The following is a 23236-nucleotide window of genomic DNA, read 5'->3' on the forward strand; positions in this document are numbered from 1 at the left end:
GAAACTTGTCAATGTCTTTGTAGGCTGTAAAGAGTAGATATATAAGGGTATGGGTGGGTGTTTGGATTTAGGTTTCTCAGATCCATCATTATTTCAACCACAGGCACACATTCTATATTCACAGGATTCATATCATACATCAAATACTTTGTTTATTTCTCCTTCAATATTTGCTTAATCAGAACTGTTTCTTCTATGTTAGACTGTCCAGGTGGCTTCCACACTCTACCACTACGTTGGTATGAAATACACAATGCAGTCTATGTACAAATCCTAATAGTGGGCTAGGGCTGAATTTTATTTTTCTGTTCGTGCACATTACAACTGTCATTCTCAAAAGGCACTTAAAATATTTACCCTCCATAGTGATTTGAAAATGGATTCATATTGCCATTTATAAATATGGAAAATAGTTTGAGTAGCATTAAAATAATCATTTAAGATCACAGGTACTATCTAGTATTCATAATCATCGGCTTGGTCTTTTGAAGAATACTTTTCTTCACGATGAAGACAAAAGTCTTCATGGATTTCATGGTGGTGTGGGAAATCATTGGTACAAGCCACCCATCTCCACACATACCCCTCCCTCCCTCCACATGGAACCATAAAAGCAGAACAGGTAAAACATTATTTTATATCCAAGATAACAGGGCCCCAAATTATGGTCTTACTTAAGGTCAACTGTTCCAGCTTCAGAGCAAAACAGAACAACTAGCCAACTAACCACATATTCTACACAGGCAGTCTTGCAACTCATAAAAATATTTTTTCCTTCTGAAATTTAAAAAAAATCAATTTAATTTTTTACCCTAGATCATTACCCTAGTTGTTACATTTCAAACTAATTTCTCTAGGTAAACCAGACTCCTGAAGGTTAAGTTGAACCTACTACCTATTTCGCTACCTGGCAGGAAGAGTTTTGCTTGAGATTTAAATTTAACTGCATGTAACTCCTTTGTGAACGAGTTAAAGGAAACAGGACAAAAACAAAACTTGACATAAATCATCAGTATTTTCTTCTCTAGTCAGGAGACAGCAGCTGAAATACTCTTTAAATATGTAATACTTTAATTTTGCTAGAAATTCTGATAAATGTAACAAAATATCCTTAAAAGATGCTAATACCATTATAAATAATCAGCTGTTTATTACCACAGTGCACCTATTGAGAAAAGCACAGTAATAATGTAGACTATGTTACCAGTGCCATCTATACTAAAGAAAAATTACTAATGGGGTGCCTGGGTCACACAGTCGGTGAAGCATCCGACTTTGGCTCGGGTTATGATCTCACAGTTCGAACCCTGCATTAGGCTCTGTGCTGACAGCTCGGAGTCTGGAGCCTGCTTTGGATTCTGTGTCTCCCTCTCTCTCTCTGCCCCTCCCCACCCATCTGTCTCTCAAAAATAAATCAACATACAAAATAAAAGCGTTTTTAAAAATAACCAATATTAATTCTATGCCAAGATACAAATGATGGCGTTACAAGAAGAGTCGCATTTCAGTTCTTACCTGTCTTTGGCTCCACCGAGAAGTAGGGCTGTCCTTGCAGAATGCTGTAGACCACTCGGGCGCTGTTGCCATACGTAGGATCATCAGCATCCGTTGCAGTCACTTGTACCACTGAGGTCCCTGTGTGCCAATCAAAAAAAAAAAAAAATTAAAAATTTCCAACTGCCACAAAATAGAAGAACTTACACATTGCTGAAGATTCTCCATTAGATTTGTTTCTAATTATTTTCTTTTTTTCTTGCTTCAAGGCAAATGAAAAATGGACATGTCGTTTGTAGAAGACAAACCCAAAATGATGATAAATGCTAATTAAGCACTCGGAAATATTTAAGGGGTACAAAAATATGTTAGCAAAAAAAAAACCAAGATTGATGACACCCATTATGAGTCTACTCAGAACTGGATGGGACTCAAATTTTCAGCATCTCATCCATCAGGGGCAGGTAACAAGTTTTATCAAGAGCAATCTCTCTAAGTCTCAATTACGGTCCAGAAGGCTGTGTGACAAGTAACAGCATTGTGACACCCAAGTCACTGAGGTGGTCTCACTGTCACAGCTGAGGAGAGCCAGACGGAAAAGGAAGCTTCGCTCCCTGAATAAAGAAATTCCAACGGAGCCACCTAACCGGGTATTAGGTGGCATCTCTTTACTCTTACTTTTCACTGGTTTCTATGAATTGATTTAAAAACAGAAACATAAAATCAAATGCAAACCACACCCCCCCCAGAAGAAAATGCATATCATAGCAACTTTAAAAACTGCATCAGCGGGGAAAGAGGGGTTAAATTATGTATTTTTTTTTAAATTTTGAGTGATAGAATCCTTGGCAGTTTCCGCATTTTACTATATATTCACTTACTCCACATGGAAAGCATTTATTGTGATCAGTTCTTTTTATTTCCATTTAAACTATAATCTTAAAAACATCACTCACATTTACTTAGTTTATATGTTTAAGCACATGCAATTTTACCATTTCTGTCCTATTGATGGGCATGGGAGAAATCTCTTTATGTATTCTTCTAAGTTTGTTTCTAATTATTTGAAAATACTTTTTAGTTGAACATTTCATCTTGATGTATTTCTAAATAGATTTCCCTAAGTCCTTTATATAAGTCACAGGTGCCCATTTTATTACAAATCTATTGTTTCCACACTACAATCTTCCTTAACAATCCCATTTTTTTAAAAAACAAGTACGTATTATGAAGTTATATATTTGGCACTGCTGTTTAAATTCTGATTTTTTAAAATTTGATAGACTTAGTTGAATCTGCCCTGTGGATGGCTGGTAAGGCCAAATAGTGAATGATGTATATTTAAAATGATGTATATTAAGAATTAAATTTTGATTATTTTAAAATGTTAAATCAATGAACTTGATAGTCTCTATTTTCTCTGCACTGTACCATCTTTATAGCAATATTTACTCTGGTAATATGCTTAAGTATTGATTTTCTATTTTATTTGAAGGGGAAAGAGCCCTAAAACAAAACCATTTTGGTAAATTTGGTTGTATATAATGTTCTTTCTAAAATGTTCACTAAGACATTTACTTTATATATACACATAGGTACATACACACAACACACATATACATATACTTTTGAATAATTTTAAATTGTCCTTGCTTCTCTATGCTCTTTTGGAGATGAATGAACTAGCCTAAGGGCTCATTAGCATGTTTTCAATCTTAAAATTAGCATCCAATGAAAAACGCAGCCCTGAATACTGAACAATGAACACTTGTGTTGTATATGCCATATTATTTAGTGGCTTTTATGACTATTTGGTAAGAATTAAACACTTTAATAAACTACAGCTCACTATGGACCCACATAACATGTTTAATGTAGACATCTATTGTTCTTAGTTTAAATTCCAATATTATTTTAATGATCTCAATTAATGTCAGTTAAATCCAGAAGTCACCTGAAAATCATTTCCTAAAAGGTTCTGAACCTGTTGGAGGCAAATAGCTAAAATAACTTGCATGTGTAAATAATAATCATGCTGTTTGATATCAGAGTGGTACCACTAAAATCAAAACTACACTGCATTATTTAGCTTCTAAAAGGAAAAAAAAAGTTCACATTAATTCAATTTGCATGGCTACATTCAATATAGCAAAGGAAAGCCTTAGGAAGCCAATGACGAAAGCCCAACATGTCAACGTGGAAATTAAGGAGTTGAACTGAACTGCTTAAAAACACCGCAAAGCTTCCCGTTTTTCTAAACATTAGTACTTTGGAGAGAACTAAAACCTCCAAAATCTTGTCGTGACTGCTGTTGTCATAGTTGTTGGTGAGGTTAAGCAACAGCAAGAAGCACACTCAAGACTAGGCAGTACTGAGAAAGTGTGAAGGTGCCTGTTTGCTCAAAGAACTTCCTCCGTACAAGCTAAGTATGGTGAGATACTGCCGCTGTCGTGGGTCAGAATATTTCCTGACCAAGAACATCATATTCGTCTGGCCCACTTTCAGTACCTATTTTTTTTATGTTTTATTTATTTTTGATAGACGGACACAGAGCGTGAGTGGGTGACGGTCAGAGAGAGAGGGAGACACAGAATCAGAAGCAGGCTCCAGGCTCTGAGCAAATGGTCAGCACAGAGCCTGACACAGGGCTCAAACCCACGAACTGTGAGATCATGACCTGAGCTGAAGTCAGCTGCTTAACCCACTGAGTCACCCAGGTGCCCCTCAGCATCAATATCTTTAGCAGTTAGAGCAATGGTGCCCCAAACAATTTTCACTCTCCCATCTGTCAGATACAGAAATTTAGGGTCACTCAATTGTGAACCCCCTAAAGGGCACACATAATACACATCTTTGCAATTCTGCTAACATGGTAGATGTGTTGACTGAATGCTAGAAAGAATGAAGTGACTTTTATTAAATAAAACAAATTGCAAGGGGTAAAATTTTCACATGGTAAAATACAAGGCCAATTACTCCTTTAAATGTATGTCTTATTTAAAAACTAAAAATGACAGGAAATAAAGATCTAAATCAACTGGTCTATTTAAGCCCCATCATTTTTTTTACTGTTTTATAAGATCATCTAAAATTACATACAGGCTAAAAAATATTCCAAAGGTATCTGAGTAGTTTAAAACTGAAATTATATTATTTGATATAAGTAAAGCATATATGAATAGTACTTTACTTTCTACTTTTCCAGTAATGGGGCAATGTGAAAGGTCTTTGAATAAAATATCCTTCATGACTCTTTTATATATCTCAAACGAAGTATCACTGTACCATTATTATGAATTCAGCATAAATTTTCACCCATTTAAGTTTCTGGAGAAATGACAAAACAAAATTAGTGGTGGCATAGGGAGGGACATTTTGGGGTTCAAGCACACTCTACAAGCAAGTAGACCGGCTGATCTAAACGTTGGGTGGGGGGCGCCTGGGTGGCTCAGTCGGTTAAGTGTCTGACTTCAGCTCAGGTCATAATCTCGTGGTTTGTGGGTTCGAGCCCCACATCGGGCTCTGTGCTAGCGACTAGCTCAGAGCCTGGAGCCTGTTTCAGATTCTGTGTCTCCCTCTCTCTCTGACCCTCCCCTGCTCATGCTGTCTCCCTCAGTCTCTCAAAAATAAATCAAAAACATAAAAAAAATTTTTTAAATGTTGGACGGCCTGCCTGATACCTGGGCCACAGAAGGATTCTCATAAAAGTGAACCATTAATACTAATCAGGAGAAAGAAGAGATTATCACAGGACAATGTCTGAACAGATTTTCTTTTGTAACTTCTTAGGTGTAATTTCAATCATTTTTTTAAATTAAATATTCCATTGAAAAGAAAAGGTAAAGCTTGAGTAATTTATTGAAGATATGGAGATCTCTGTGTGAAAGTAAAAAATGCCTAATATTCCAGATAAATAAAATAATGATTTGAATAATCAGATTTGGGCACTGGCTATTAACACATCTCAAACTTCCCCCTCATCCTCACTGGAAATTGCTATACCAATACTAATGCGATTTTGTTTTCAGCACCTACAATAATTTGATTTTTCTTTTATTCTTTTAATGTTTGTTTATTTTTGATAGATAAACAGGGCATGAGTGGGGGAGAGGCAGAGAGAGGGGGAGACACAATGTCTAAGGCAGGCTCCAGGCTCTGAGCTGTCAGCACAGAGCCCGACATGGGTCTCGAACTCCTGAACTGCGAGATCATGACCTGAGCTGACGTCAGGCACTTAACCAACTGAGCCACCCAGGCGCCCCTACAATGATTTGATTTTAATACAAACCCCCTAAGACTGGACACCGCAAAACCCGCATTTGCTTGACTTACCCACAGGCGACATTTCGGGGACTCCTGCAGTGTACGGCCCATCCAAGAACTTGGGTTCGTTGTCGTTGATGTCCTGAATCTTGATGACAAACTCGGACTCGGGCTCCACGGGCTTGTTGGTGAGCCTGTCCAGCGCCTGGGCTCGCAGCGTGTAGTAGGCCTGCTCCTCCCGGTCCAGCCTCTTGGTAGCATGGATATCCCCAGTGTTCTCATCAATAATGAAAATGGAACTTGCCCCTTCGCCTGACAAGATGTATTTGATGGAACCATCTCCTTTATCAACATCAGAGTGAAGCTGGTGAAAAATTCATGTGAGATGAGATTAACTTACAAGAGCGTCAGCGATATGGAGATAGGTAAAAATAATTCTTATGTCAGGCAGCAGTACATGAAATTTTATTGTTCTTGGAAAGATAAGCTGATGCTTATTGCGCACAGCAGAAAAGGCTATTAGAATGTGTCAGCTTGCACTTGTGAGCAAGACAATTTCATTTCTTCCTGTAAACAGTCTCATTTCCAAAGGTATTTTTTCTAGAATTCCCAAAGTTAGGAACTTGTGGTGGTGTTAATTTTTATTTGGTCTGTCCTTGCCAGTTTTAGCCATCTTCTTTGAACAGAGCATTCAGTAAACATGTATAATCGGTTGATTTGATCTTATTCCAAGCAAAGGGACTTGCTATAGAACATTTGTAAATTTCGATCTAATAAAATATGTAATATGCTTAGAAATTTCCACATTCTTTAAGGGTTCCCTTCCCTCCCACCTCCTTTCAGATTAACAAGTATGAATGGATGTCTAGCCACTAAATTCGCCTCCAAATCCTGCTCTATATTTTAAAATTTGAAGCCGAAAAAAATTACAGTGCTCTCTGAAGTAGGAATTTTAAATCAGTATGTGCCTGAGACTTCAGCTCAAACCTTTCTTGAAATACCAAGAACTGCATTAGATTTGCATGATTAACCCTGGCATCGGCAGCAGGGCCAGCGCCTACTGATTTGCATTTCATATCTGGAACTGTCCCCTTGTATGTCAGAACATTATGTTGAACAGAAGAACCTTGGGAAACTCAGACATAATTACACATTTTCCTGAACTTCATAACCTGAAAAACACAGGATTCAATCTGTCATCTCCACAATCTTTCATCCCCTGTAACCGCTATCATCTATCTGGACTTCGATTAATACAAATGCAAAAAGCCAATTTACTAAATAATAAGGCTTTTTACTGCCCCACAGAACTGTGTTTCGACTCTTGCAAAAATATAAAATATAGGAAACTACTTAGGGAAGGAAGCCCCTAGTGCATTTTCTTATTTAAGCTGTGGCAGGTGCTGAAGGTACCACTTTTTTGCACCACCGTCTCTGTAAGTGATGTTTCCACCACATTATAACAGCTGTATTTATACTCTGTTTCAGAACTCTTAAATAGCTGATTTATCTTTTGGTTTCTGTAATTTTTATCGAGACTAATAATACAAATAATTACTGGTACAAGTTATAACTGAGCTCTGTTCAGTGTGGAATTACCTAGCGGATCACTGTACCACATGTGTACCCACCATACGGAAAAGCTACGTTCTTGAAATATGGTGAATTGCTTAATTTTCTGAAGTCATTCTCAGGACTACTATTGCATCTATATCTCCCTTGAAGAAGAAGGGAGGAAAGCTGAGAATCACAGTAGTTTGAATTACGCAGTACCTCCTAGGGTCGAGCACTCTTGTTCTCTACAGGTTCTCTACACGTTAACTCATTTCATGCTCACACTGAATGAATTCATTCTCCCTATCAACAGATAAGGAAACTGAGGTCAAGAAAGGCTTAGTGGCTCACCAGAGGTCACATGGCGATCCTGGGACCAGGATCATGAAATCTGGGGAGTGCTGGGAAGCTCAACCTCCACTGCCCACAGTAAGATCCTGCATCCGGAGAGGGGCTGCTATCCCCTGAGGTGAACCCATCAAAAGTGCAGCCAGAGGACAACTCTGATAAAAAAAGGTGCATCCAACCCCTACCCTCATCACCCCCAAGTCTGAAAGAAGTTGAGTGCTTCTGGTGGTTTCCATCAACATACTCTACAACTTGGCAAAGGGTCCTTTCTTGGCATTCTGGAACAGCAAAGCACTCCACCACCCTCAGCAACACAGACCCAAACACTGGAATCCTAAGACAAGTGCTAGTGATGGATGAAAACAAGTTGTTTTAAGCTGCTGACCTCCACGAACCCCCACCATCCATGCATTTCTCATGGCTGCTTTTCTAACCCCTCCTCACCACATCCGTGCCTCCAAGGGTTAGGAGAGTCTATACACTACCATTGACCCTGGTGTGAACCAGCAGAGGATGATCCAATGACCACAGAAACACACAAGTGATAGACAGGTAGTATCTTTAATCAAAGGCTTACGACGTCTCTGAGTCTCATTAGGGACTAACACTTATAGAAGAACCAGCCTTTATGATTCATTTAACTGACTCCTGTCAACGAGTGGCTATTTCCATGGCATTGGCGATACCATGCTCCAGTGGCATCCAAGTAAGGGAGAGAAGACACGTTAAATTCTGAGCTGATGTTCAACCTGAGCTCTGACACCGTGTTGTACATTATGTGATATTGTTAGCTGTTTTCCATCACTGACAGCATAAGACCTTAAAGGAAAAAAAGACTCATATTGCTGGTTTCTCTAATCATCAGAGGATCAGATTTCCACCGCCCACCACTACTACCACCATCACACACACACACACACACACACACACACACACACACACACACACACACACACCCTCTGTCTCTGGAGCATCACTAATCTCGTAATCACTGTCAGAATTCACAAGCAGAAAATTGCTTCACATTTCTTGCAAGGTTAGTGTGAGCATCTGTACTTAAAAGTGGATGACCACTTTTGAAATGTTAAGATGGCTACTTAATTATCAGACGCATTCAGACATTTAATCTATGAAACACTATGGACTAATACTAATCTTAATAGGTGGACTGAAACCCAAGCTATTAGGGAAAAACTCTATTCTTCTCTACTAAAACAAAAGAAAAAAGAAAGAAAAAAAACAAAGAAACCATACAAAACTTCAGCAAAGAAAAACTTGCAAGTGCAAAACTACTTACTGGCATTCTTAAGTAAAACATGTCTGTGTGCAATGCATGTGCATGCACACACACACCCAGGTACACACAATCTTTGTGAAGGACTATTACAGAGTAGAGAAGTGCTATTTTCCAAAGCAAAAACCTCTGTGCAGAAAATAAATAGACAAGTATTCTATGGTCCCACTATATGGCAAAGGAATAAACAATAAATGAAAACCACAATCAAAAACAAATGTTTGTACTCACATTTTGGGCAGAGTAGAATTAACAATGTTACATCTATTTCATTTGCATATACCCTTATAAATGTGGTCTTGCGATTCATCTAAACAATAATGACAACACCTTGATTCATTAGTCACCACACAAAGTTCACTTTTAGTTCATGGATTCCTAAATCCCTTGCAAATATTTGTTGTGACTTCAAAGTAGATATTTATATATTATCATTATTATTATTATTGGCAAATAAACACAGTGAGAAACACACACCTCTAAGCTGAGTCTAGCTAATGGTAAGGCAAAAGAATCAGTAGAGAAGGAGGTACAATTATTATGTGTTTTCTCTATGTCACTATGTCAGCATTGTGTATGGCAACAATGTGTGAAAATTATCACACCGTGTTGGGTTCTTTATAAGCTATACAGGCCAGGAAAGCAAAGTACCCATGACATGCACCCTAAAATGTAATAGGTTTAATTCCACATCTGCCTATAATAGACCAACTCTTTTCAGTCTTCCAGAACAATAATCCTAATTTGGAATCTTAATCTTTCACTAGTTACAAAACTCTTCAGTTATTCTCCATCTTCTCTGTGTGTCAAACATTATTTCCCTAAAATTTATATTGAATTATATCACACTCCCCATCAAATACTTTTAATTGCTCTCCATGGTCTAGGGTTTTACCCCAAACTAAGCATGGGGCTCCATGCAGCCATATGCTATCTCTTTTGCATAACATCTCAGAAGGCGCTCCACAATCCAAGTGCATCAGAGGAGGACCACACTGGCCGGCCGTGCAGAGCAAGCAGCACGATCCTTTTCAATGAAAGTCTTTTATCCTCTTGCCTCCACTGACCTCTACCAACTGACCTCCAACTCGGCTTAATGCAGGTTTCCCTTGTACTAAAAAGTCTTAACAATCTTCCTATCTTTTCCCCAAGGCATGCTGTTTGCATTTCTGTGACAGAATGCATTGAATTCTGCTTTATATTGAAAATCTGGTTTAGTTGTTCTCATATCCAACCTTTAATTCTTAAACTCCTTAAGAGCCGGGTTCTTTTTTATCACCAAATTCCACATTCTCAAAAGACAGTTCATTGTATTAAATGTAGTAAATTCATAACCTACTTTGTAAGAGAGTAGTGCTTGTTTTTCCTCAATTTCCATAAAGTTTTAATAGAATTAGGCACAAAGAAAAGCTAAACAAAAACATCCTGTGTCTCTGGACTAGTGCCCCTAATTCTCCGAACTGCTTACAGTGAGTTCAGGTACCTCATCTTGTATGCCCATGGAAACATTTGGCACATTATTTTGTACTTGCAAATTTACATGTTTGTGTTCCCCAGGAGACAGAACCCTGGAGAGGCAGACATGCTCTTATTCCTGTTTCCCAAGTCTTATGCAGTAGTATACACACACACACACACACACACACACACACACACACACACACGCTGCTAGACGGTTTTACAGACCTTTGGATGCCCTTGAATGGAAGAATCTTGATAAAAATCCTTCATAAACTTTTATATCCACCACTTAGTGTTTAATATAAGATTATAAAGACCAAATTTAAAAATAGATCAATGCACTACAGTTTTGACAATTTTCTTACATCTATTTAGTCAACAAGGGACTGATATGAACTATCTGGTGTAGAACTGTCAACCTATCTGCCTACAGAAGAGTCTGAATATGGTGAATAAATCTCAATTCATCAAAGATTGGGGGGAAAATCAATATGTTGATCAACTTTTCTTCCCTCTATGAACAGCTTAAGTTCTGCTTATTACTTGATCTTACTGATGATTTTGTCTTTTAGTCACCTCCTTTGCAAATGCAAGTAAAAAATACCTGTACTTGGACTTCACTGAACACTCATGACAACTATTAAAGATGACACCGTAGAACACACTTCATTAAGGTAAAGCACTCTAGGATCAGGATTGTACTTTGTAATGTAACATGCAAAATTTTCATGTGAAAAAAATAAATCTAGACAGAAGATGAAACTCTTTGGAAAAGAGATAATGTTTATCATGAAAGCTTTGACACTAAAAAAATAAAACTAAAGTCAATAAATGTCTCTGTGATCCTCACTGACCCATGTATGATGTGGATGGAAATAATTATCGTTTATATTCAATTTTCCTTGTAATGAACATTTGAATAATAAAAATGCAAAATACATTATTACAACAATATAAAAATTCATACTGCTACTACAACTATACTATACTATACAAAAATGGAGCAATGACGGCTGGGCAGCAAGTTAATCACAATCTATGAATAACATATTGAATATTAGTAAAGGATTTCCAAGGTGAACTTCTTAACACTGGTTTACTCATGATAGATTCCTAATTTTTTTTAAGTTTAAAAATACATTACAGACTATAGGACTCCTGTGATTCACTAAACTTTCCAAGATTAAGGTTATCAGTATAGAGGACAGATTTACACAATAACCAGTAGAAATAAAACCGCTTGAATATACACATTCCATGCAAGTTTTCTTTTCTCATTATGCTTTTTAATAGATATTTTCCACATACCACTGGATACCATGTAATTATCAAGTTGTTGAAGAAATATTATAGATGAAAACAAGTGTACGAGTCATTTCTTTCTGGTTGAAGTATTTCTAATTTATAATTATCATTGTGGTCCACGGTAATGGAACACAATTGTGAATCATCTGTGATGAAGATGCATAGTTTATAAGGTAAAGGTATTAATTACAACACAGAGAGTAATACAGGAAAGGGATGCAATCCAGGAAGTGCTTAGGTAAGGTTAAAATTATCAAAACAAAAATCTCCTTTACTTTTTAAGCCAACAATAAGTAAAAAGGAAGAACTTTTGAGATTTTTTTTGTTTCCCCTTGGAAAAAGTTCACACTAATTCAGTGGCAATGAACATTCATTCTAGGGTCTTTAGTTCACTTACTTAGTAGCTGAAAGGTACAACTGTTAGGTCTCTGTGGCAAAGAAGCCAGAAGTATGGCTACTGAATCTCCCCTCTGCTTATTGTGATCCCTTGATCACTCTAAATCACAGTTTATTCATCTCTTATAGACCAGCACCCATAAAGGCATACTTGGCCTTGCCTATTGAAGTGAGGATAAAATGAAGTAATACACTTGGACGTATTCTGTAAAATGTAACTTTCTCTCCATATCTGCAAGTTCACATACAGTGGGTACAAAAGAATTATCTGCATCCCTTGGCGGGGGGTGGGGGGAAATCTTCCTTTTATTTGCAAAGGCTCTACATTTATGCCTATGGCGTGGTTACTCAGAACTTCACATTAAGGGCCACATCTTTTTCATCAGGGACTCAATGATAACAACTCGGAAAAGCATTTTCTATCCCACACAGCTGCATGTGCCTCCCTAAAGAAATCTCCACAGCGCTCAGTTCATTCTCTCTCCAACTGCTGTCTCCAGGCCACATCCAGAACTTTCAAACAACTTAGGAAATCTGCCTTGAGTCAAATTGTTACTGATCAAAACGGCTCCTGATCAAAACTGCTCCTCGTCCAATGTAATTGTGAGCACATCATGTTCTCTACTTCAGGGCTCCCCTGTAGTACTTAGCTCACTTAGTTCCAAACTCCAAGAAGTCAACCAGAAGCAAATAAAAAGCAAACCCCTGGAAACATTAAGTTTTTTGCTCAAGAGGATAATTTTCAATCTTGATTTTAAAATGGGGCTGGTTGAGCACAAAATGTCACAGGAAGCTAAAGCAGTGCTACTGAACATGGGGTCCAAGGACTGGATGCCTTCTAAGTTGAGGCAAGTATAGAAACTGAGCGGAAGAGCTTAGCAATTTCCATAGTCATCTTAGAGAGCAATTAAATGTCTGCCGAATCCAATAATAATGAGAAAAATGAGGACTGAATTTTATATCTAAATCATTCATTTATAATATAGTTACAAAATTATTAGGAGTCTTCAATAGAGTAAGTTCTAGGTTCTTAAAAAACAATCAGCTTGCAAATAAACAACAAATACTTGGCCCTTCCCTTCAGAGCAGTTGAGCAGCACTGTGTCAGTGGATCAAACCTATGTGAAAGCTCTTTTGAATCTTCTAGATATTAATCCGTCCAAGCCCTTTTCCTGTCCTAACAGGAGGCAAGACATGAGAATACTGGCCACCAGGGAGGCACAGGGCAATTGTTGGAGGCCAGCCTTAGGGTTTGCACAGATGTTTTTGCACATGGCATTTTGGAGAAGGCATTCATGTACATGTTGCAGAGGGCAACAGCGCAACTGCCAAATATTTCTTGCAGTCCTCTGCATGGTATTGCCTCGTGCGTTCAATAATAGAAACAAGAAAAGTTAGTAGAAATATAATTCTGGAGTCTACATTTAGGGGAGAAAGCTTTGGCACTTGTATAATTTAGGAAGAGAATACTCTATATTATCTTATCAGTGACCTGATAGAGGCCAGTGTGTGGAGAAAGATACAGAAAAACAGAATTTCTGTGATAACATGAACAGAGAACAGGAGCTAGTCCAGGAGGAGAAGAGACAGTAATTAGTCATTCAACACTCACACTTATTAATAAGACCTTAGTAAGGAAGGCTGATGATTAAGCTTTATAACCACAGCAAGAATGTACATTATTTGTAATTCGTGATATCTATTTGGTAAACTTGTTTTCAAATACCTTGAGTATTTCATGTTTGTCTAGTTAATCTTTTCTGGCATCCTTATCAAATCACAAGCATTCCTGTAGCTGTTATTAAAAGGACCATGTTAAAAGGAGCATTTTAGCTGTTACACCTGAACTAAAGGGATACAATCCACATGATCCTTGTGCCCAAGCTGAATTGTCCTGGAAACACAGAGACTGAATCCAGTCTGATTCTGTCTTCATCTTGAAACTCAACAGATATTAACCATCTATTACAAATGAGTACAGAGGATCTCTTACAGTCCAGGTGTGTGCAGGTGTCTGAACGAGGACAAAATGGGGTAGGGTGGCAAGGGGGACCCTAGAGCATGCAGCCAAACAGCGGCCCATTTTTATGAGCTCACAGAGAGAAAGGCTGTCAATACAGCAGGCTGTCAGTGGACCAGTTCGAACAAACAGCTGCAATTCTGATGACCATAAAAATAGCCCCCACAGAATGCCAAGAAATCAGATGGCAGGAAAATCAAACTGAGTTCAGAGGTTCAGGGAAGTGCTTTTTAAAGAAATGATATTTAAGTTGAGACAAGACTATTACTAAGAAATAGTCTGATGATGAAGGGCAGAGCTTGATTTCCAGGAAGGCACTTGATTAATGATAGAATAAATTTCTTTTTAGAAATAGTCACACAGTAATACACAGGATCCACCAATTTATAGTAGAGAAGGTTTTGCATGTGATAGAGTCTTTCTACAGCAAATATATTACAACCTATATTCTGTAAACATCTGTTTAAATATTTTTAAGACTACAGAATGTTCACTGATCTTAACCTACTGTCTAATTAAGTTATTATTTGTTGATGTTCAGTGTATAGGTTTCCTGCATTAGCATTATCTGAGTTGTTGGTTAAAATGCCAATTTCTGGGCTCCATCTTATTCTACAGAATCCGAATCTCTTTGAGTTGAAACCACCTTACTGGTTTCACATTGAAAATACGAATTTTCAACCAGTATCCCAGATAGAAAACTTTCAGTCTAATAAATACCACCAATCACATGCAAACCTCTTTAGACCAGTAATGGCATGGCTTAAAATAGTTCAGTACTTTCAATTAGGTTGTATTTACAACTTATTCTATAGAAGATTATTGAATAAAATTTTCTGTCCTAATTCAATGATGTATTTTACTCAAAAGGAATCTGTCCCTTCTCTACCAAAGTTACACGGGAAAAGTATACAGTATATACTCACGTACCCATCCAATACCCTATGATAGTTCTTATCAAGATGAGGAAATGCTCTTAGGCTCTAGACATGCATCCCTCTGGGGCCAGAAAGATAAACTAAGAATAGCAAAATGTCCAGCTTATATATTACATGTTTCCGTTGGTTGGAGTCAGAAAGCCAAGGGAAACTCTCAAGGTGGGGCAAGAACTGTAAGTAATGATATCCATGACCCTCTAGTGGTATACATTATTTTTCCTAAAGAAATAGTTCATGTCTCTTCAAAAAAGATAATAGTTGAACTACCATGTTTATTATTAAAAGGCTGAAAACATAAAGCAAATGAATAAAGTAATAGTAGAAAGAAAATACTTATGATCTCAATTAAACCTCAGAGGTTATTCCTCTAGGCATCTGTGGCATGGCACCCCTCCCCCACCCCATTTTCACCCTATGGGCAGAAACACTTCCTCAACTACTAGAGGTGCTGGAATCCTCCTGTTCTCAGCCCATCACCACTTGCTTTACAGAAATTGCCACTCTCCTGCAGAGAAACGCTGATCTGAGGCCATAGAGCTTCCATAGGCAGCATACACAGGACCAGAAAATGAAGAATAGAGTGGACACAGCCATGTAATCCCTTACTTTTCTTGCCCCACTGTGTGCGTCTTCCACTTCCTAGAACAAGCTGACTGCACCAGGTTCATGCTCTCTCCTTGTCTCTGAACTCCCAGTACCAAGGACCAACATCCCTATAGGTATAATTGGCCTTGCTTACCGGGAGGAAGTGGGCTTCTCTCCAAAAATGGGAAAGAGCAAGTACATCTGGACATTTGGGTGTCCCTTGATACTCTCTTGCCCCATTGTGGTGGCAAGGGATAGTCTAAGACCCCAGCCTGAGCCAGAGGAAAAGGGTATCAGTTGTAACCTGAAAATCAGCAGCAATATAGGCCATACCTCATCCTACTAACCTTCCTGTAAGTTACTTCAAGAAAAGAGGTGTAGCATGTTTCCCTAGGGACCGTTCTCTGAATGTATCCCAGGATGCAAAGGGATGTTAGTGGGGCAGGTGACCTCTAGCAGTTGTTATGACAGCCTCTTGGGTTCACTCCTTTCCTGAATCAGTGAACACTGGAAGTGTTGGTGACTGACATTTCTCAACTAAGTCTTTCCCCTGAATCATTGCTTTGAGATATTTAAAAATTTGGCAGACTGCAAAATTGGCAAAAATAACCACCTTGTCAAAAGTAATCCTTCTGTCTTGGGGGTATCCTACATCCAAACTAGCTCCAGGTAGGGGGCGTAGGGGGGCTTTAACACTCTCCCTATTCAGTAAACCCATGAAGAAGCTTTCCAGCTGCACAGCTCCCCAAAGGTGAGCCGTGTTCTAGGTTGCAACTGCACAGCCCAATCCTCCTTCCGTCCCTCCCTCACAAGGGTTAATTCCAAGAATACCCTCCAATAATTACCCTGCAGACAAATCTGTGTCCATTTCCTGTGGACCTAACCCACAGCACACACCCAGGTAACTAACTCAGTAACTAATGAGTGGAAGAGCTCGGTTCTCTGCAGACATCTGTCCTTGTGCGTCCCACGCTGTCTCCTACAGAGGCACAGGAGAGTGAGAAGCACATTTACATAATTTGGTGACAGGTGCACACTTGTAGATCATGAGCAGCAGCAGGTTAAGAAGCCGCAGGGTGGCCACATCCATAAAAGACACAACCTTGGGCAAAGTGCTACTTGTTTCTTTCAGTCTACACCTGATAGACTCTTATTTTCCCCGGGCTCCAGCTGCTTTGATTTCTAGAAACTTCATACTGTGAATGAACCAGTCACCAGAGAGAGGAGGAATTCATTGTGGTGTTTTTATTTGAGAAGAGGAAGCAGCAGAATGTCCTTAATTCAGGGAGCCCAGAGCTAAATGTGCGTGCGTTTTCCCTCATACTATACTCTTGTTCTCCGCACCCAGGGCAGGGATCTTCTGTTCACTCCAGTGGTATGATTCCCAGACCTACTACAGAACAGTTCAGTCAGAATATGAGTCCGCGGTCCCAGGCTTTTTAAAAAAATATATATTATTTTAATATTAAAATGTTTTTTTAATGTTTATTTTTGACAGACAGAGACCAAGCAGGGGCAGAGAGAGAGGGAGACACAGAATCTAAAGCAGGCTCCAGGCTCTGAGCTGTCAACACAGAGCCAGACACAGGGCTTGAACCCATGAACTGTGAGATCATGACCTGAGCTGAAGCCAGACACTCAGCCAAGTGAGCCACCCAGGCACCCTTAACAATTATTTTTGAAAGCTCTTCAGGTCATAGTATTATACACCCAATGTAAGAATCACTGGCCAAAAGAAAGAAAGAAGTCTAGAAGCTGAGGAAAATGCTCTTCCATTTGAAGACAGAGGGGAAAAAATAGGATTATTAGGTAGATTTAAAAAAAAAGCAGCATGTCTGTGGAGCTTCTCCAACAATTTGCTTAAAGGGTGAAGTTTTTAAAATCATACCTCAAAAAAAAAAAGAAAGAAAAACACCATTCCTGGCAGAATTTCAATAAACACAAAACTTCCTAAATAAAAAAAAATAAATAAATCAACTGTTTTCACATGACAGGACTCTCCCTGGGATATGTAATTGCCTCATCTAAAATAGAGCAGGTTTAAAAAAATAAGCAGCCATCCTCTAGCTGAGGTGCCCCGAGAAGAACTAAGTCATGTTTTTTCCTCTAACGCAAGAGATCACGTGGAAAGGCACAGGGAACGTGAAGTTCCTTCGGAGCCCTCTCAGCACCCAACACACCGCAGTGACCGCGGCATCCTGGCTTCCTACCGCTGGCCATCTCCACTGCTCCACTGCAGTGTTTAATGCCCTAAGGATGAAAGTTCCCACAAGCCAATGTAATAACATTGGTAAAGCTGTAAGACGAAAAATGAGAAAAAGGGAGAAAGAGTGTGGTAGAAGGGGGTGGGCAGCAATAAAGCAAAGTCAATAACCAGTTGACACAAGAGCGAGACATCCTCAAATAGCTCTTCATCTCGCAGAATCTGCAAGGACATCGTGGGTTTTGCCCAGGAGACACTGCTCACGGCTGTCTACCTTTGTTTACAGGTTGTTTTGGTATTACCAGCAGGACTCCCCTAGTCTGAGAGACAGACAGGGAGAGGTGGCTGTGTCCTCCCTCCTCCCAGCTAAAGTGCAGCAGCAGAAGATGAGTAACTACCTTGCTTAAAATGATTTTTGCCATTCTGTTTAGCTTTGAAACTGAGCACGTTCTAATTTTTAAAATGCAGTAAGTTATCTGAGCACTTTCTTAACAGCCACATTTATGACTCTTTGTCCCTTCTCCTAAAGAGACTGTTAAATTTTGGAGCTCTGCTCTGCTATCCATTATTTCATAGACCCCGATTGAAAATGAATAAAATAAGCTCTTTGGCAGCACAATCACAATTGCTGAAGTGAATCAGAATCCTGCTGAAGCTGATGCACATCTGAATGGAGCACAAGGACCGGGGGACCTGAGACTAGAGCCACAGTTACTGTTCTGATGTCAGACAACCTGAAACGGGTAACTTCTTGGGACCTTCGTTCATTCATCTACAGAATGGACTGAACTAGGAGGTCTTCAAAGCTCCCCTTTCATCCCTAAAACTCTGTAATATCACCCCCAAGTAAACGTGAGTAAACCACAGCCCTCCATCCAGAGTCCTGACATGTACTGTCTACTCTGGGAACTGCACAAGACCTCGAGAGCTGTTTTAGGTGTAACACAATGCCTTGGCTTAAACTAACTCGAAAGGTCACATGTAAGCACTGTGTGGTTGTGCCACCTTAGGAAAGTGAGGAGTACTTTAGGACCTCCTCAGACAACTGTATTCTCAGAAAATCCCAAGGATTTATTTTATAAGATTCCTTTCTATAATTTCAAAATGTCTGTTTTGTAATGGCTCATGGAAAAAAAATAAAAAAGACATTAAGACATTTATTTCCAGCCACTTGGGAGAATCTGTTTTGTGCATGTATAACAGCTTGCAATTTGGTTAAAATAATTCAAAAGAATTAGTTTTTAATTTAAAAATCTGTGTCAAGAACATACACAAGGTGTCTTTAAAGAGTATGTCAAAGAAACGTGCTGCCTAAACACAGCCATTTGGACAAGTGCATTTGTTGAAAAGGAGAACAGTCATGGTATTTATCATTTATCTGATAGGCACAAATTCAGTTAGCATCACTTACAATATATACACACTAAAAAAAACCCATCTGCCTTTTCTTTCCCTGAGATTTACAGTGTTATACATTTTCTCTGTACTTCATCCTGTCGTATTACAGACACGTGGTTCAGACGTATTTTATATTTCACTTTGAAGGAGTCCAAAGCTGTACAGTGACAGAATCCTGTTACTGAGGGACATTAACACAGAGAAGCCGTCCTGGAGGGCATTTTATGGGCGGCTATCCCCCACCTTGTTTTCTATGCTGCCTCTATTAAGTAGAACAACCTTTGCCATGGACCCCGAAAGGAGAAGGGGAGGAGGGAGGAGATGGAGGGGGAGGGGCAGCCAACTGAATCTCCTTCAGTTCTCCTTGTGGTTTAAGGAACTGTAGAATCCCATCGTGAAACAGACATGTGTTGTCACATCAAATATAAAACAGGAACCACTATGACTTGCTGATTCGGGACGGAGATACTATGTGAAATGGGACCAATTTCACCATGAAGTTATGACAAAAATTTTTCCTTCAGGTTTCATCCTAGTCTAACTCAAAATTCTATCACTCCCGCTAAAGAACATAGCTTCTCTTATTCTTCCTGTAACCTTCCATTTCTTTGCCTTATATTTGCAATCCTGACTTTTTCCACCCTGCTTCACATATTGTTTTATAGCTATCTTATTCAAATAGCTAATAGTGAGAACTAATATTTATTGAGTGTAATTATGTGCCAGACACTGTGGTAAAGGGGCCTTTAATTCACTTAACAGCTGTGTGTGGTAGGCATTATTGGCCTAATTCTGTACAGGAGGAAACTAGGATTTAACAGGATTCAGTGCTTTGCCCAAGCTTACACAATAATGTCCCAGACTTGATGGAGGTCTTCCCAACAACAAAGTCTATACTCTACCCACTCTCATCTATACTGTGCTGCACCCGTCTCCTCCCATAAGAGATGAACGGCCTCTGTTAGGTTTCTCCTGTTAGATTTATGAGTGCAAACATATGGTATCTGTCCTTCTCCACCTCGAGGTCCATCCACTTTGCTACAAATGGCCATGGAGGGCTGAAGGGGGAGGGGGAGGCAGGAGGTGGGTGATGGTAATGGAGGAGGGCAATTGTGGGGAAGAGCACTGGGTGTTATATGGAAACCAATTTGACAATAAATTGTAATAAAATAAAATATATATGCATATTTTTAAAAAAGAGAGATGAACGACCTGGAAGATCTAGGATTCTTGGACTCCCCTGTATGAAAAACCCAGCCATAAGTCAAAACATGAATTTATAGCTACTGGATTTTCCAGTTTTTGTTTCTGTTCCCTTCTTGTCCTCGACCCCACCACTAGAGGTTGATTTCCAATATTCTACCTCAATAGTTTGCCAATTTTGTCAGTTTGTCACTACTTTGCCAATGACTGCCCCGAATTGGATTTCATTATTTCTTATATATACAGACAGCACCGAAATTCACTTTTATGAAAAACTTGAAGAGTCTTAACAGTTTTCCTCTCCTCTGACATCTCTAGCATGTAGTATTACATGGCTGCCAAATGCACCGGTCTATACCACACTTATCTTACTGTTTTCTGGCTCATGGTTTCGGGAAGGCTCCCTACAACTTTCCATACTAAAGATAAGCTTAACATTCAATGTCTCCAATGTCATGAGCCCAGTGACTGTAATATGTATCATAATCTTTTATTTCAACACAAAAACGAAATCTGGATATTATCATTTTAAGAGGTCATTAATTGTGCCTGGCACCTCAATTTCTGAGGGCAAAATATGAACAAAAATACATCATATAACAGGCAACTGTGCTTTTTGGTTTTTATCTTACATCCTACTTCTAACTCTCCCATATTCTCCACATTCTTCTCCCTTCTGAAAGGCAATGGGTTTTGCAAAGCAAGAACTTTCTACAATCAAATCCATCGAACTCCATATTTTACATTTATGTCACATGAAAACCAAAGAAAGCCAAGTAAAAGCAAAAAGAGCACATGAAACATTGAATATTATATGTTGCTCAAAGAAACATAATGACAAAAGCTTCAATAAAAGCATTTTGTTTAGGACTGCCACAGCATGCATTTTCTCTAGAACATCTTTTAAGATACTCTTATTTTTATTACTTTACACAATCAAGTCATCATTGCAATCACACTGAGTGGCAGTATACTTCTGTGACAAGTGCAGTGTGATCTGATATTGCCAGCAATTTATAGTTACCACCATTAATAACAAAAAATCTAATTCCCGGGGTTCTGATCTATAAGCTGGACTGTGATCATACTGTTATAGGCTTTTGATCCAGTGAAAAATGTTTTGTAATGAAATGGAAATACGGGCATTTGCTGGCATTTGTCATACATATATTTATGTAGACACAATGTCTCAGAAACTTTGTGGGAAAATGAGGCATCCATCTCTTTTCCACAAACACATGTTATAAAGAATAATTACTGGTTCCCTTAATACAAATAGAAGAGAATGAGAAATCACAGCCAGATGATCCATGGAGGAAGGGAGAAGGAAAAGCCATGTAACCCATTCAGCCAGGGTGTCCGAGATGGGATAGCCAAAGCCAGGAGGTCAGGTGAGAAGGATGTGTTAAGAGGAATGTTACATGACACTCTCCATGGCCTCACTTTAACTTTATAATGTTTCTTCTTTTCTTTTTAATGTTGCTGGGTGCTTCTGTGTGTTTTGGATGGTCTTTGTAAAGAGCTAAGTTTTGAGGCAGGCCAAGCAAAATCGGATTGCATGGGTGGGATAAGTCCTGCACACCAGGTGACGAGGGACGCAGTGAAGAGCATTCTTTTCCTGTCTGCTGCACGAGAGGACCCTGAGCTACACCATGATGCAACTGCCACCCCGTGAAAAGGGGGGAAAAGGCTGGAAAAGGCATTATTCTAAAATATATTATGTTATTCATATGATTACGCTAGGAAGATAATATGTATATTCTTCAATCTACACTTTTTAAATGTAAGACAAGAAAATGAAAACGTAAAACAGCTAACAGGCAGCCCTAGGGCACAACACCACCTGCTCTCTCACCGACAGTCTTGGGGGGGGGGTAGTAGAGCTCTTTCAAGATTGAGGCATTTGCTTCTTTGCACTTGCACTCCACAGACCTTGACCTCCTTTCGAGACCCCGAGGGCACGTCAATTCAGTCCTCCGGAGTACAAAAACCCAGCAAATCCTCCTTTTCCTTTTCTCCTCTATTCCAAATTCTCTAAGAGGTCTTCCATATGTTTCCCTACTCTTTAGGAAAGACTGGCCGCAGCAGCCGAGCTGGGGCTCCGTGGAACGCGGCGAGAATTTCCACGAGCCATTTTTAGTGAACAGAATGTCAGCATCAGTGGCACTTCTAACATAGTACCATCAAAGAAGTAGTTAATGTAGTTTTCAAAACTCAATATCCAACAACCATATACACAGATTTGCATGCTAAACAGAGCAAGTCAAATGTCATTTAATTAAAAGCCAGAGACATCCATTTAAAATAGAGGCCAAAGAGAAAGAGATGGAGAAAAGAGGGATGGGAGAACACATACAACTCTTAGGGCAGAAGGAATCCAGACGAGTCAGCTTGTGTTTGTTTTCCCAATAATTCTGTCATATTCTAAACAAATTATAAAAATAGTGACAGGATTCCTTGGACAGACTCCCAGAGTGAACTTTAAATTATTATATATTACATCATTTAACATATCTCCGAAGAGTTCCCATGGCATGGCATGTCTGGCATCAATCTAAATAGATAGTGGCTAACAGTGGAAAGGAGAGCATCGGCTGTGACCAGAATGCCTGTGGCCAGGGCTTGACTCCATCATTTATTAGCTGTGGATGTAACTTTCTTTCAGCTTTAATTTTCTCATAAATAGGAGTTAACACCTCCATGTGGCTATCCCTCAGGCAACTTCAAATTCAACGATGTCAAAGTGGAACTACATCTGATATTTCCTATCTTGA

General features: G+C 39.1%; 1 protein-coding gene across 1 annotated transcript in view; it reads right to left on the bottom strand.

Annotated features, from left to right (window-relative positions):
- Window positions 1–23236, bottom strand: part of CDH7 (cadherin 7) — a 106591-nt gene that overhangs the window by 57627 nt on the left and 25728 nt on the right. Inside the window, exons 2-3 of the mRNA XM_029922744.1 lie at window positions 5827–6121; window positions 1516–1635 (exon numbers count right to left, since the gene is read on the bottom strand). Coding sequence (XP_029778604.1) covers window positions 1516–1635; window positions 5827–6121 — 415 coding nt within the window. The remainder of the gene's footprint in view (window positions 1–1515; window positions 1636–5826; window positions 6122–23236) is intronic.

The sequence above is a fragment of the Suricata suricatta genome, chromosome 14 (assembly GCF_006229205.1).
Source record: "Suricata suricatta isolate VVHF042 chromosome 14, meerkat_22Aug2017_6uvM2_HiC, whole genome shotgun sequence".
Classification (NCBI taxonomy): Eukaryota; Metazoa; Chordata; class Mammalia; order Carnivora; family Herpestidae; genus Suricata; species Suricata suricatta.